The sequence below is a fragment of the Schistocerca gregaria genome, chromosome X, assembly GCF_023897955.1.
Source record: "Schistocerca gregaria isolate iqSchGreg1 chromosome X, iqSchGreg1.2, whole genome shotgun sequence".
In the NCBI taxonomy this organism is placed as follows: domain Eukaryota; kingdom Metazoa; phylum Arthropoda; class Insecta; order Orthoptera; family Acrididae; genus Schistocerca; species Schistocerca gregaria.
In genome coordinates, this window is record NC_064931.1 from 30,932,796 (window position 1) to 30,948,789 (window position 15,994).

The window sequence follows — 15,994 nt, forward strand, 5'->3', positions numbered from 1 at the left end:
CACACACACACACACACACACACAAGAAAACATAAACTGTTTGAAAATTATCTGCATCACTTCACGACATATATAGTTTGATTTTTTTTTAACATTAAAAACCTCTTTATCAATACACTTTTCACCACAGGAAATTCCCATGTACAGGCACGTGTGTAATGGAGGTACATATAAACTTGCGTTGTCAGTTTCTGTCATGAGAGGGAGAATACAAGTTCTCTACCCAGTTCAGTCTACCAACATGGCTTAAAGTGTCATTTCAAACTTAGACCATGAGTGCATTGTCACTTTATGGCAAGAAAGGTTGGCAGCACAAGAAGTCACCTGCTGAATTGATATACACTACAGTGACCTCTTTCAAACATTCAGCCACTGTTGCTAACAACAAAACATTGAAGATCTGTCTCACAGTAGTCACCGGCAGTTGACAATACTATCTGATGACCACCACATACAAATTGGGGTTCATAGACACCCCAGGAAGAATGTAGCAGAATTATAATGTAACAGGGAGGGCTGCGTCAACTCATTCAGTATGCTCTACAAATGATTAATTTGGCCTACAGACCTTCATTACAAAAAGTAATACAAATCTCCCAGCACAATGATATACAAAGAAGATATGCAAGGGGACATTTGAAGTGAAATCTAGATCAATGATGTAAGGTTCTCTTCACCAACAAATGCAGGATTTCTCTCACATCTGTTGATCATAGCAGAAGAATATGGAGGTGGTCAGGTACAAATACATATCTCAAGCATTCAGTTCTATGGGTTCAGTAGGAAAGTATGTTAGTCATGTTTTGGGCCAGTAACTTGTACAGATGTCAGGTGCATTTCATCATCAAGGGTGATTTGTGGGCTGTGTAGTAGCTGAACAAGATTCTCCAACATAATACCCAGCCTGTAATCAACATTTCCATGATAGATTCATCTTTCAAGATGGTAGATGATTGGAAGAGGCCTTCCGTGAATGAGAGGAGTAGAGTTAAGCAGCAATAATTCCTCCAATTTGAGGAAAGCATTCCAAGCATGTTACACCACAAAGGGTGAAGCAGCAGTGTATTGATTTCACAGATGTGTACTTTCAGACTGCCTTTACTTTTGCAATTTTTTGTTTTTATTTCACAGTATGATGTGTTTTTTGTTTAGAAGTTCTCATTAAAACTTCTAGGACTTGTAGAGGGGAGTGAGTACATAATATTCTGAATGGGAACCCATGCCCAGAAACATACTGTTCCCATTCTATGATGGTTTCAGTTCAGATGTGTAACACGTCCACATCTGCTGATGGAAAGAGAAAAGTCACAGAGTTACTTGTCCTGATATGCAATAGGGCAGACAGGATGATGCGTGCTATGTCACATGGCCACCTGATGTCATTTAATGCCTGCCTTGTCATGAGACCTATTCAATGCCTTCAATTCAATAAACAAGGTTTTTGGAATACACACACATGCTCCTTGTGTATGGCAAAACTGAAGATAGCACAAGAGCTTCTCGTTGACTGTATCACAAATCTTTTTTGCAATGTAGCACACCATTGCACAACCTTTTTGTCCAAGTTATGCATCAGCTCTGAGAAACAGAGCAATGCTGCCTGCTTAAATTTGAAGACAATGTACTGCACAGTGTTGAAAATAAGTCATCAATGAATATTTGAACAATACTTTGTTCAATGGTTGTTAGTCACAGTATCATCTGAGATGTTTTGCATGAGCAACAATTACATCTGTACCACTTACAAAGGGTACACACTACGTGTCCGGCTTATTTTCCACAATTCATTGCCTACTGCACATTGTTCCTGCACTGCTGCATCAATACACCACTGTTTTCACTCAGTTTCTGTTCACAGATGAATGTTAAGTTCACTAGGGACAGTGCTCTAAATTCACAAAACAGCCATGTCTCAGCAGACAAAAGCCTCCATGCCATGCATCTTCAGAGATATCAGCACCGGCTTGATATTAACGAGTGGGCAGTCATTCTGGATGGTCATGTGATTGGGCTTTACCCCCTTCCACTCAAACTGACTGCTCCTGGATACTTGGTGGTGGTGGTGGTTAGTGTTTAACGTCCTGTCAACAACGAGGTCATTAGAGACGGAGCTCGAGCTCGGGTTAAGGAAGGATTGGGAAGGAAATCGGCCGTGCCCTTTCAAAGGAACCATCCCAGCATTTGCCTGAAACAATTTAGGGAAATCATGAAAAACCTAAATCAGGATGGCCGGAGACGGGATTGAACCATCGTCCTCCCGAATGCGAGTCCAGTGTGCTAACCACTGCTGCATACTTGATCTTCCTACAGAGTGTATTGCACCCATTCTTGGAAGCTGTGTCACTTAATGACCCTCAGGAAATGTGGTTTCAGCATGATGGCGCACCATCTCACTTCTCATGTGCGATTCGGAGAAATCTCAACAGATGATATGTTGGAAGATGGATAGGCCTAAGTGGTCGAACTGCATGACCTTTGCATTTAACTCGTATGGACTCCTTGTGGGGTCATATGCGAAGTTTAATGTACGAGACTCCTGTAGAGACAAAGGGAGGTCTGCTGGCACAAGTTCTGGCCACTGCACTAGAAATTGAAGAGACATCAGGTGGCATGGCATGCTTCATAGGTATAATGTCTGTAACAATGTTAGTGGTCGCAACATTGAGCCGGTGTTGTAATGCATCAGCACTGTTGTGTGTGTATACAGTATGCTAGGTTCTTTTTTGTTTCAGACAAATATAAAAACATAATGTTTATATCTTAATACAAAAAAATGTGCTTAAGTGATAAATGGATGTTTCATTATGTTTCCTTTTGAACTGTTATCTGATAACTGTACTGCTTCATACCTAATTCAGTTTCTCAAGCAGAAGTGGATGAATTAAACATCTGAACTGAAACAGTCATAGAATGGAAACAGTACATTTCCAGACATAGGTTCCTAGGTTCCTGTTCAAAGTATTATGTACTTTCTCGCCTCTGCAAGTCCCACAAGTTTGTAACGGGAATTTTTGAACCTCCAGTATATGAGACTTATTCTTTTGTTCCTTGCTCCCTTTGAATCTAAGCCCATATTTGTTCACAGATACCTAGTTGGGCAAGAACTTTTTTGAGCAGTTTATTTGCTATTCTCTCTCTCTCTCTCTCTCTCTCTCTCTCTCTCTCTCTCTCTCTCTCTCTCAGAGACCTGCTATGACATGTATTTTACATTACACAATACAATTACAAGAAAATTATGTATTCCTGATCTTGAAGAATAAAAGCAATGCTGTTCTTTCCTTAGAGAGTGAAGGGCGTGGAAGTACTCTTGATACCTTACCAGAAGAAAAAGCAACTCTTGGAAAAACTACTAACTATAAAAGAGTTTATCCTGACTGGAGGCCTACTATAGAAAAAACTGATGTTGTTGGTGCTATGGAAGCCATTGAAGGTAAACATTCTTACACTTCCTTCCACAGTGCCACATTTGGTAATATTTAGCAACAAGAAGATTTTCACAATAAAGTTTATAAATTTAGAGAACATTCTCTTACTATTTATTAGTATACAAAAGTCCAACAAAACATATAATTTTCAGAAACATATTTCAACTTATTTTATAATCAAAGTGTGATAAGTGGGTATAAGACTTGACTGAATTTTCTTCTGAGGTGAATGGAAGATAACTAATTCTTAACTATAACTTTCAGGAAATCAGATAATAATATTTATCTGTTCAGTAATTCATTATAATACGCCATAATTAAATAATTCTAATCCAGTCTGTCCTGTAAAGCATGACAGCATATAACAATGCAAATCTGAATTTGTTTTGATAATTCACCTTGCTTCATAAAACACAAATTCAAAATTAAATTAAAACCTTACTCACATAATCGCAACCAGACCTGCCTTTATGCCTTTAGTGTGCCACTCAGCACAATAGATAATTTTAAAAATGTAAAGAAATAAGCATAAGAATAAGATCTGAATTACTATCCACTGAATGTAGAAGACAAATGGAAACTCTTTGTTAGGTACATTTATGTATGCTGTTAAGTTAGACAGCTTGTAACATTTAATATTGTGCAAAGAGTTGAGACACAGCTATGGTAATAACTTAATATTTACTTAAATTATTGAAAAAACATGCATAGATACCACAATGCAACTGACAAGAAGTCATCTTCACACTCTGGTTCACTTTCTCCATGTTTTTACCTCTGGTTCTAAGCCTGGGATATTCTTCAAATGAATCATCTACAAGAAAAGACTGGACATGTTTTAATTCAACCACCCCTATTTTTTCAGTTGTTGTAAATGAAGGTGCACATTCATAATATGCTTCCTAAGGTGGGAGATGAATTTCTTTTTGCCAAATAAACCACCCAAAGCAAGGAATTTGATGATGACACTACATTCCAGTTTATCAATTTGAACAAAACATGTGAACGATCTAACTGTTTTAAAAACTGTCATAAGCAAATCTGTTCTGCATCTCTAGTCAATAGTGATACTGTATTATATTGCATAACAAGTACAAAGATAACAGAAATATAATTACAGTAATACCAATGTCACCCTTATGCAAGGCTAAAAAGTATTCCCTGATTTTGTCACACAAATGAAATATGTCCAAGATAATATTATTGTGCAAGAGACTGAAATATTCATTTTGACATCATTAACACAGAAAATTCACAGATCGCTACTTTGGTGAGTTTAAAGATGACTTGAAATTACAAAATTTCCATATTCAGCAACAGTTATAGCAGTATTTCAGTTATTAAAATTATTATTATTATTATTATTATTATTATTATTATTATTATTATTTTCAAAATGTAATGCAGTGTAATAACATCAAGACAAAAAAATCTCTACAAAGACATCAAAGATATAACAGTAGTACAGATTCATGGACACAGTAGACAATATTATTCAACAACAAGATTTCACCTCATCCTTAACTTTCATTTGCATCTTCATCCATCACAGCATTAATATAAATGTACACCCCAGAAGGACTCTTTAAAATCATACTCACTGCACACATACTTGGCTCTTCCTCGTGCACACTGTGAAGTTGGGTAATAGCAAACCATCTCTGCTGTGGACTTGCCATCAGACCACTATGAAAAACCTGTATTGCCATGTTTATAGTCACTGAGTACATGGATCCACCTTCCTGTATTTTGAGTTTTTCATTAATTTATCATACCATTCTATGTGTAATCACATTTCTAAAACTACATGATTATTTTGCAGTTCACACCTAAGTACTTGGTAGAGGACACTTGAATATTGACCATTCCTCCTGGAACACCCTGTTATTGGGAACAACAGAGGGCCCATAACACTTCCTCGGGGAACCCTAGATATTACTCCAGTTTCATTCAATGAATTCTCATCAATTACTACAAACTTTGATCTTTTCGACAGGAAATCATGAATCTAGACACACAACTGAGCTGATACTCCATAAGCACACAATCTGATCAGAAGCTGCTTGTGAGTGACCATGTCAATTTGTGCCGATCTAGAAATATGGAATACCTTGACATCCTCTGTTAATAGCACCCATTTCTTCATGTAAATAAAGAGCCAGTTGTGTTTCACAAGAAAGATATTTTTTGAATCCCTGCTGGCTGTGTGTCATTAGATCATTTCTATGAGATATTTCAGATTATTGGAACACAGAATATATTAAAAAATCACATTGTAAATCAGTGTCAATGATCTGGATCTAAAATTCAGTGAATTTCTTCTATTTCCTTCCTTGTTTTTTGTTGCGGCCCATGCAGCTTTCAAGTTTTTGGGTACAGATCTTTTGTTGAGCAAGTGGCTGCTAAAAATGCAGCCATTTCATCAGCATTCTTCAAAAGGAACCCGTTTGTTATACCGCCTGGACTGGAAGACTTACTTTATTTGATGACTTACATTGCTTTGCTACACCAAGGGTATTTACTTCCAAATTACTCAGGTTCGCACTCATGAACTGATTTGAATTTTAGAATAGTTGTTGCACTTTCTTCAGTGAAGGGATTCTGGAAACTGTATTTAGTTGCCCCCTTTTTAGTAGTGATGTCATCAGTAACATTACCATAGCTGTCACATGGTGACAGACTCTTGTCACTGATATATCTTTTATAAGGCCAGAATCTCTTTGGATTTTCTTCCAGATTTCAAGACAGAGTTTTGTTGTGGAAACTATTAAAAGCAGCTCACATTGAAGTTTGTGCTAACTTTGTCAAATCATATTACTCTGCTTCTAATTCACTGCAACAAGCAATCTTTCATCTCTAATTACTTTTAGTTATGGAAACAGAAGACAATTGGAGAATCTAGACTGAGATTTTAGGTTCAACACACAAGAAATTCTCGCCTGTTTGCTGTAGTTGAGACTATGCATTGTTATAAAGAAGCATAATCCAAACATACCTGTAATTTTGTATAGTGCAGTCTAGCTATTCTGCAGCTCCATTGCTCATAAATCCAGCAAGGAGAGAGCACTTTTCAACTCCAAAGACACTAACACAGTAATTGAACTATAAGATATCTTCCCTTTTTTTTCTAAATTGTTAATAAGGATCAAGTGATTACATGTACTGATGCCAATTTTTTTGATACTGTCACATTGTAACCACAATCAGATCCAGTCCAATAGCAGGGCCTTGAATGAAGTAGAACATTTAGTTAGCACTGATAGCACTTTTACTATCGACACCAATGTACAGACAGAAAAGAACTGCTTCCTGGACGGAGAGTGCTGCTATTTATGCAACACAGAATGTTCCAAAATATGCAAACATTACAAGCATAATAAACTTTGACAACCCTTCAGAAATGATAAATACTAAATAACACATATTTGATAGTGATCGCACTTGAACTGGCAACCCACAACTTGTCAGCCAGCAGTCCTAACCACAACTCAACATTGTATACAGCACAGCTGATGACAGTATGATAAATAATTATTTCAACAGGTATAATGAGTTCAAGGCACCATACTGCATATTTTATGCACAGCAGAGACACAGCCATTTAGTTCCCCATTCCTAATATTTCTTTCCACAACCTGTTCTTCCAAATGAACTGTAGAGACATGGCTATTTTCATGATTCATTCATTACATTACCAAATGCATAATTCATAAATAAATATCGCTGTCTAACTTTTCTTGCTTGAAGAAACCAATCACAGCTGTCACCTCTGAGCTCAACAAAGCTATTCTTTAAGAAATTTTGTAGGTTTATCCTTTAGAATGATACATACTACCCATCAGTACATCCAAACAATTATTTTTTTCATCAAACATTTAAGTCAGAGAGCAATTGCCTGAAAATATAACCTACAGTTATTGAATTTTTATCTATTTCAGATGCTCAGCCCCACAGTACTATCAAGGACAAATCAGCCTGGCGCAAATCCAATTTGAATGTCCCAAACAGTGCTGAGGAAACAGAAGTTGATGTTAGAAGGCTCAGGCGGATGAGATCTAGAGGCAGCATTGAACCAGTATCACAAGGAAACCCTCTACAGGTAATGTGTGATTCTCATCCATGATAGTTATATCACTGATGCTCTTTTGTGCTTAATTGTTTCAGTTTATCTAGGTTGTGTTTAATCTTGATGTTAATGAATTGCACATATTAATGTAGTAACTATTTTGGCTTCCACTGGAGAATAAATCAAATTTTGTATTTTCTTTTTATCCGTGAAAAATGATGGGAACATGTTTGTTCACTATAAAATGCAAGTTAGATCATACAAGAATTACTTATAATAGAGTTGTGGAATGTAAGCAGCACACATAATCACAAGAGCCAGTAGCAAGTCATTGGAAACTATAGACAAGGTTAAAGTATATAATTATACTTGAAGATGCAAACTGGAACTTTTTTCAAAGTAACTGGCTAATCATTTTTACTGCAGTGTCATTTTTTTAAAAAGCAGAAACTGGAGCACTTTATTTTGAACTAAAAGCAGCTAACAATAGTTTGAATGGGATAGAAATTTCATTAATTTATGCATGAGAAGCATCACCCTACTTTGTAATATCTTACCTCTAAGCCACTGTGAATGTTCTGCCCTTCAATAAGACTGAGTAAATTACATTTCATTGCCCATAACAAATAGTGTAACATGCTTTGATCTCATATTTTGCTACTCAATGGCAGTTTAGTCAAATACCGTTTTTACTACAGCTCCAAAACTTCATAATATGTTTTGAGCGTAAAGTATGTGATTATTCCTCATACACTTGAGATATGATGCATAGCAGCTGAGGTCTGTTTTAAAAGGTGTGGAAATGTCATTCCAATCACCTGCATTATGATTTTCATTATCTCAAAAGAACTGTTTAAAACTGTAGATATTCACACATTGTCTGATTATATGAGGAAGTTTGAAGAAAACTATTTATTGCTGTGATAAATGTTATACTTTGGTTATCATTATTTCACATTAAAGTGTGACCTTTCTTGTAATTATATTTTTTTAAGTTCATTTTAATAGCTTAATGGTACATGCTTTTCAAATGCACTTCATTCCAAAACTGTCTCATCACTGGTAGTTTTGTAACACAATCCTAAGTGAATTTCTTCAGTGAAACAGCTTGAGAATTCAGAAATAATATGCTCATTATTTTTGTACACATGAGAAAATTGAATAGAATAATTTTCAGTGATTAATTCAGTCTGTTTGGAGAGTGTGTTATGTCATCCAATGACATAAATCAGCCTTTTTTCAATGAGGTGCACAGTTCTTTAATATATTAAAAATCCAAATGGTAAAACGTTTTAGTGAAGTATTTAAGTTGTATTTAATACATATGGACAGAGCTCAAGAATGACACAAGGCACAACAGCTAGTCAGCTGGAGAGTGACAAGGTCTGGCTCCCATTGTACATAAAGATTCATAGCAGCCATTATGCTTGGTGCCATCTGATGGGAATGATGTAGACTATACTAGGGAGGGTCTTTGCAATTTGCTACCATGTATCTTCTGATTTTTCAACTATTTTAAGCTGAATAAAGCGATTTGTATATTTGCTTCTTGGGTTGTGCTCCATACAACTTTACCAGCTAGTATTATGTCTCTTCAGCCCATTTTTTATGCACTGTGAGTTTTTTACATGCCAGATCTAAAAAATGATTATAATATTGAAAAATGAGGGATAAATCAGACCAGTTGACTGTATTATCCTTCTAGAGATGACATTTCAGATAGCAGAAAAAAACTTTTTCTTGCCTGATAGTGATTAGCATGTTGCATGAGTACTTTATTCAGAAATAAGTAATGTGGTCAAAAGAAAAGAAAGTAGTTTACTACAGTTTCTTGTGCAGTATGTGGCAACAACTGTCAAGAAACTTGCAGCTCTCATTCTTGTCCCAAGCATGTTTTAACCAAAAAAGTGCAGCCCACGAAGAAAATAAATCATAGTTGGCAGATGTATGCAAGGTGCGAGGCAAGACTAGTAAGACCTAGACGAAAAAAGCGTGTCATGCAGAAAAATCCTGGTGCCATTCCATAGGCAGTGTTTCTACTTACATGCCTGAATGTTTCAAATAAATCAAATTATGTATAGGAACAATTTCTAGAAAGGATTTTTTTATCTGAGAAACGTGACTCAGTAAACATTTTTCTCTTTATAACATATTGTCGTGTTCTTGTGAATATAAAGACCAAATCTGGCCATTTAAGAGACCACTTCATTCAAATTTATTTCATTCAGTTTAAAAAATCTTCATTCTGATAATGAGAACAATAGCCTAATTTCAATGTTTTCTTTATGTACATTGAATCAAACTTCTGTTCTATCTGTACTTTTTCTTAGCTCTTTCCCATTTTTTAGCCTTAGACTACTTACATCAGTTTTTCATTGACACAATAATTCCATCCATTTTATGTTAACAAAGCTTACATTTATGTGAAGACTTTTACAAGTGATAAATTGTGAATATGAATCATTTCCTTTCTATATGAAAGTGATGCATGCAGCCTAGTTCCACAGTGTCATCTTATTTGTTAGTACATTACAACAAAGGTATCATACACCTGACTGTGATGACTCATGGTGGTTCATTCTGAGTGTCAGTTGCTACAGAGTTAGGCCTACCAATGTCTTCCCCGACATTTCAACAGTTTCTGGTAGTAAGAGAGTGTTCAGCTATCTATCTTCAATATACAATTAATTCCAAACCAGATACCACCAGATGTAAATGCACTTGACAGTCATGTTGGACTATAGTGATGATTGATATTGTATGAGACATTACAGTAATAAATGCTGTTTCTAAGAGAGTGTTAGATGGTATAGTGCTGTAGGAACACTGGTTGCACCATTGTGTATCATGTCTGATCCCACTTGCTGTTACTTCTTGGTGAACTGAACAATGACTATTACATTAAGGAAATTTTAGAGCTGCAGGTAGTGCTCCTTAACTCTTTCCTGGAGCTGTATTCCAGCAATTTATTGCCTATTCACAAGCTATAAAGTATTCTGAAGTTTTGTGTGCACAACAAATACTGCTTCTTTCCTTGCCTGCCAATACACATTACAAATCACTTACTGAACACATCTACGATTTCACTGATCTGTTACTCATTCCTGTCAGGTAGTAGCTTATCCTACCAAATATATACCCAAGATAAAAACTATCTAGAACATCTCTCCCCAGAAACAGGTGCAAATACTATGATTTGATAATGTGACCTGTCGAGGTTCATATCACAGCCCATCAAAGCTTTGGAAAATATTGAATTTGGGTAAACTGCTTTATTAATCTGCACATTTCATCATTTCTTTTTTTGACTGTAGGTCATATGTGTACTAAATTTTATTCATTACCAATGAATCATATAACAAGTTGTAGTAGCAGTTAAGACACTGGACTGAAATTCAGGAAGAGTGAGACTCTGGTCACCCATCTGCCCAATCTGATTTAGATTTTTCAGGTTTCCCTAATTACTTTAGAGGAATGGCAAACTATTTCACTCAGCATTCTCAAATTGGGTTTTCTTCTGCCTCATCATCCAACTGATTAGGGTTCTGTTTCAAATGGCCTTGATATCAACAGGATATGAACTTCAGTCTTCCTCCCTTATAACTGATGAGTCCTTCAAGGTGTTGCAGTATTCACAGATGGTGATTTCCTTTCTTTTATTTAAATATGCATTTCCTTCCTCATTTCTGCTAATTCTTTTAAGGCTTTAGTGTTTTCAGAAATCATGATGCAGTATTGAGACATGTTTAATAAGTGTTATGGATAGGATTCTTTTTAAATATGCAATCCCTCTGAATTAAATATTTTTGTTACAGGCAATTAAAGAAGAAGACAAACGAAAGGGAATCATTGGAAATCTTGGGCAAGAGGCGGCACAAGATAAACTCACCTTGTACATTCGAAGACCAAGTGATGTAAATGATCCATCTGAAGAAATCACAAGTCCTACTCCAGAGGTTACTCTGCGGCATCCACGTAGAAATACTACAGAGCCTACTGAAGCTCTGCCAGGGAGCCAACCAAATAGTCCACTTATGACACGTTCACAGCTAATTCAAAAGTACAGGCATTCAATGGATGTTCCTGGAGATTTCCTTAAGACCATTGTGAGTGAAAAACCAGACACCAAAACTGACGATGAACAGATACTTCCACCAACTGTGCCAAGGCGTCTACGAAAAACCCGAGAGGATGCATGTGTTGCTGACAAGGTTGAAATCGATTCTGATAATATTGAAACTCCTCCTGCTATACGAAGAAATTATGCAAGCAGAACAGTGCATTCAGAGCCCAGTGATTCAGTAGACACCACTGCAAGACAGTCTCCAGTTTCTCCAACTTCAGATGATCATCAGTTCCACAGACTATCGAGGCATTTAACAACAAACTCAGATACACCGTGCAGGAGAATTGCTGTGGAAGACAGAGACACCCTGAACAAAAGAATAGAGAAATACAGAGGAGACAGGGTTACAGAAAATGCAGCCACAAAGGAAACACATTTGACTGGAAACAGAAAAGCAGAATGTGCAGATGAGGAAGAAATATTGGGAGATGGCCAGTTTGACAGGTTTTCTTTGACTCGTAGGACAAGAAGATACAAAAAGAATCAAGATGCATGTGACAAAGAAGCGGGAAGCACAAATGGGGAAGACACAAATACTGCCAGAAGACTTGATGGTGCTGCTCAAGAAATTGTACCAGAAAAGCAAATCATCAAACCAAATACTCTTCGTGTACAATCATATTCCCTTAAGAGTTCCATTCCCACACAGGATGACAAAGAGAGCAGATTAAAGAAATGGCAGGAGAATCTGAAACAGAGGGCTACCAGAGATGAGGGCAAAGTAGCAGAAGAAGCACTGGCAGATATTACAACTGTTAGTGATGAGCTTCAAAATCTGGACAGGCTACAGTCAGAGAAACAAAATTTTCATTACAAGACTACAACAGACAATCATGGTATAAAGCCAAGAACAGAAGAAGGTAGTAGTAGAAGTTCTGAAATTTCAGTAAATGGTGCTAGTACAGAGACAAGGCTGCGTCCCAGAACTGGATTATCTGCAAACAGAGAGAGAATTCGAAGCATGATTGAACCAAGACAAGTAGAAGAAGCACTGAAACTTACTCGTGGCTCATCTGAATTTTCAGATAAAAGGGAACTTGATCCGAGGAGAAGTTTTGTTTCAAAGTCAAGAAAAGATATTGAAAAATATGCATCTGTTGGCGAAAGAGAACCAAAAGTTGAAGCACTTTCATTTTCAGATAAAGGTACAACAGATGGAGAAATGCTTGCAGCATCTCCTCAAAATTCTCGTCAAAAAAGTGATTTCATACCTGAAATAAGAATCAATGCATCAGGTCCAGGTCATCTCAAATCTGGTATTAATCGCACTGAGCATGAAATGAATGATGAAGGATTTGAGGAAACACAAAGTTTAATTTCAGAAACTCCAAGCCATGGAACTTCTTCCGGTTGTAATTATGACCCTGACATTACTGACTCACCACGATCCCTTTCAGGTGGTTGTCAAAGCACCAGGATTAGAACCCGACCAGCACACGTAATAAGAGCCGACAGCAGTGGTAGTGCTGATACAAGCAGTAGCACCAATGCTGCTCAGACACAGGTTTCGGATCTACCTGCTGATCACTCAGCATCACATCATGAATTATCATATTCTAAAGTACCAGGAAGATTTAATTCAAGTAAAATTGACACAGACACTGGAGCAGTTAAAAGTAGAGGCACAAGGCATTCAGATCTTAGCAGACATCCTGTTGGTAGAAGTAGTTCATTAAGAAGCAAACATTCAAATGTTAAAAATTCTGACCAAGAAGGTCGAAGAAGTATCATACCTCTGAGGTCTAATAACCTCATTAAGAGTGATTCACAATCCAGTGTTACAAAGCCATTGCAGAAAAGGCGTACTGTTGAACGGTCAAATTCAAGAACAAGTCTTCGCAGTTCGAGAAGCTCATTAAACAGTTCTACCTCAGTGAACACTGTAAAAAATGCCCCTCAGTTATCAAAGTCTTCTAGTCGTTCAAGTGTCAGTGGGGGAACAACAAAATCAAGTGGTGATTTATCAGGTTACACTACGGCCATCAAAGCACTGACAACAAAGCTTGGAAAAGAATCAGGTGAAATGAACAGTACTTCAAAGTATACCCCCAGTAAATTTGGATACCATGGCTCAGCCAGCAGGACAACTCCAAAGAAACCACTGACACAGGTGCAGCTCAAATCAGCTTCAGGTCAACACAAGTCAGTACCAGCAAGTAGGAGCTCAAGCAGTGGTAGTAGCATTGGTCCTACAATTCGAAGGCCTCGTGTTACTTCAGGAGTGAGTACGAGTTTCAAGGAAAATGTAGGTACTCCAAGGCCTGCATCAAGTTCTTCAGTCCCTGCTAGTCGCAGTTCGAGTAGTGGAAGCAGTGTTGGACCTCCCACTGGACGGCTGAGAGCTACTGCTGGAGTCAGCCACCGTAGCTCCAATTTCATGCGTCCCACTGCTGCCAGTGCTGCTAAGGACTCAGTAGCTAATGCATCAGATATTTCAACTGCCAAACTACGATCCAGTTCCAAGTTACTAAAATGAACTAATAATTTCTGTGAATTGTGTGTGAACATATTATCTTCATGCATAAGACATTAATATTTATTCTGTGGGTGGCGTTCCCACATGTATTTACAGCAATTAAGAAAAATGAATAATTCAAAACACAGCCTCCAAAGAAATGGTAGACTTGTAGAATAAAAGATACTTGAAAGACTGTGTAAAGTGCTTTAGTTCATGTAGTTATTATTCAGAGATACTGTAACTGAATGGTTTCTCGTTTTGTATCTAACAAAGTGTACCTTTCTGAATATTTTTGAATCAATTTTGTGGGACAATCTGAATTGTTCAGATCCTGTTTAGACATTATATAAAATGTGCCTTAACACTAAAAAAGTTGAGATTATTTGCTTGTGAAATAATAATGTCAATGTGTTTGTAATACCTCTTTATACATTTTAAAGTTAACATTACAATGAAATGGAATTTATTTTTAACCATACTAAACTCAAAAATAACTGAGAAAAACCTTGTTTCAATTACTAAACAACATTTTTACACAGTAAGCTTGCCAAACATAATGACACTTTGAAGCAAATAATGAGATGTTTCTAGTCAGTCCCTCAGTACATTAAAAATCACTGCTATCATTTTAAATGTTGCTATAGTACCTGTACATGGATTATATTTTGTTATACATATGTCTCTAAATTGATATGTCAGTAGGCTCAAATGGCAGGCTTGCTGTTTTATGGTGAGAACTGTTACACATTTTGTTTTTTGGTTTTCACTACAGAACTCTCTTTGATGTTCTGTTTTTTAAAGTAGTTACTACAAAATGTGTATTCAACTGGTTATATTTAGCAACATACACAACTGTATAAAATCCGTAGATACCTGTGTTATATCAGCAAATCAGATATTTTATCTATTAAAACCATTCCTGTAATAAATGTGCAGATATTCATTAAAGAAAATGTAGCTTGTGTTGTTGATTTATGGGCACACTTCTACATAAGTTCTTCATTAACAGAAACAAATATTATGATGTGTTCTTCAGAACTGAAGAAAGATAAAAATCAAACTATTTTTTTATGGAAGAACTGAATGGTGGTGATCAAAAGATAAAGTGAGATGTGTACAGCCTAATTTCCAAATTCATGTAATATGTTTGGCACTGAAATTGTTATTGATCCGCTGACTGATAAGTTGGCTATTAATGTTTCACAAAATCACATGAAAACTTTATTTATGTGGTACTGTTCCTATAAAAAGAACTTTTTTCATTTTTTCTGGTGAATGATAGCTTGAGACCTTTTTTTACATTGAATTTCAGTGACAAAGAATTTTTTACTCTCAAGGTTTGTATGAACAGGCGTTTATAAGAAAGTAACTTTAAGTAATATGAATCACCCCTTTCACATTCAGAGAACAAACAAATTATTTATGATTCTGGTAACTTGCTTAGTACCTGCAGGGTGTATATGACATTAACAATGTGTGACAGTCTGCCAAAATGATAATTCAAATGTATGTATTTGTCATATGCACACATTTCATAATAAACAATGTTACATCAAATAATATACTCACTCAAAATGTCTTTTTTAAAGACCATACAGTTATGAACTGGTATACTACTGAATTTTTTAACTGTAAGCTAACCTACTCATTGCAGCCTTGCCCACATGATAGTCATTAACTGCAGTTTCACAAGAGATACACCATTTACTTACAATTAAGAACAAGCAACATCTGGAACAGTTGCAGTATTAAGAACCATAAATTATTAGATTTCAAAGAGTATCTGCATGGTGTGTGTGTGTGTTTTTTCATCTATCCTGTTAAAGAATTTATCCTGATGCTAATATCTTCTCATTCTTTCTTGTGTGTCTGTTGACAATTCAACACTTCTGCTATTCAGTGAGTGATCCCTCTTAATT

General features: G+C 36.4%; 1 protein-coding gene across 2 annotated transcripts in view; it reads left to right on the forward strand.

Moving 5' to 3' along the window:
* LOC126298492 (uncharacterized) overlaps positions 1-15,635 on the forward strand; it is a 1,054,904-nt gene extending 1,039,269 nt beyond the window's left edge. For both annotated transcript variants that reach the window (XM_049989828.1, XM_049989829.1), the window contains 3 exons: positions 3,284-3,430; positions 7,364-7,524; positions 11,307-15,635. In XM_049989828.1, coding sequence (XP_049845785.1) covers positions 3,284-3,430; positions 7,364-7,524; positions 11,307-14,093 — 3,095 coding nt within the window. In that variant the 3' untranslated portion in view covers positions 14,094-15,635. The remainder of the gene's footprint in view (positions 1-3,283; positions 3,431-7,363; positions 7,525-11,306) is intronic.
* Positions 15,636-15,994: the final 359 nt, after the last annotated feature.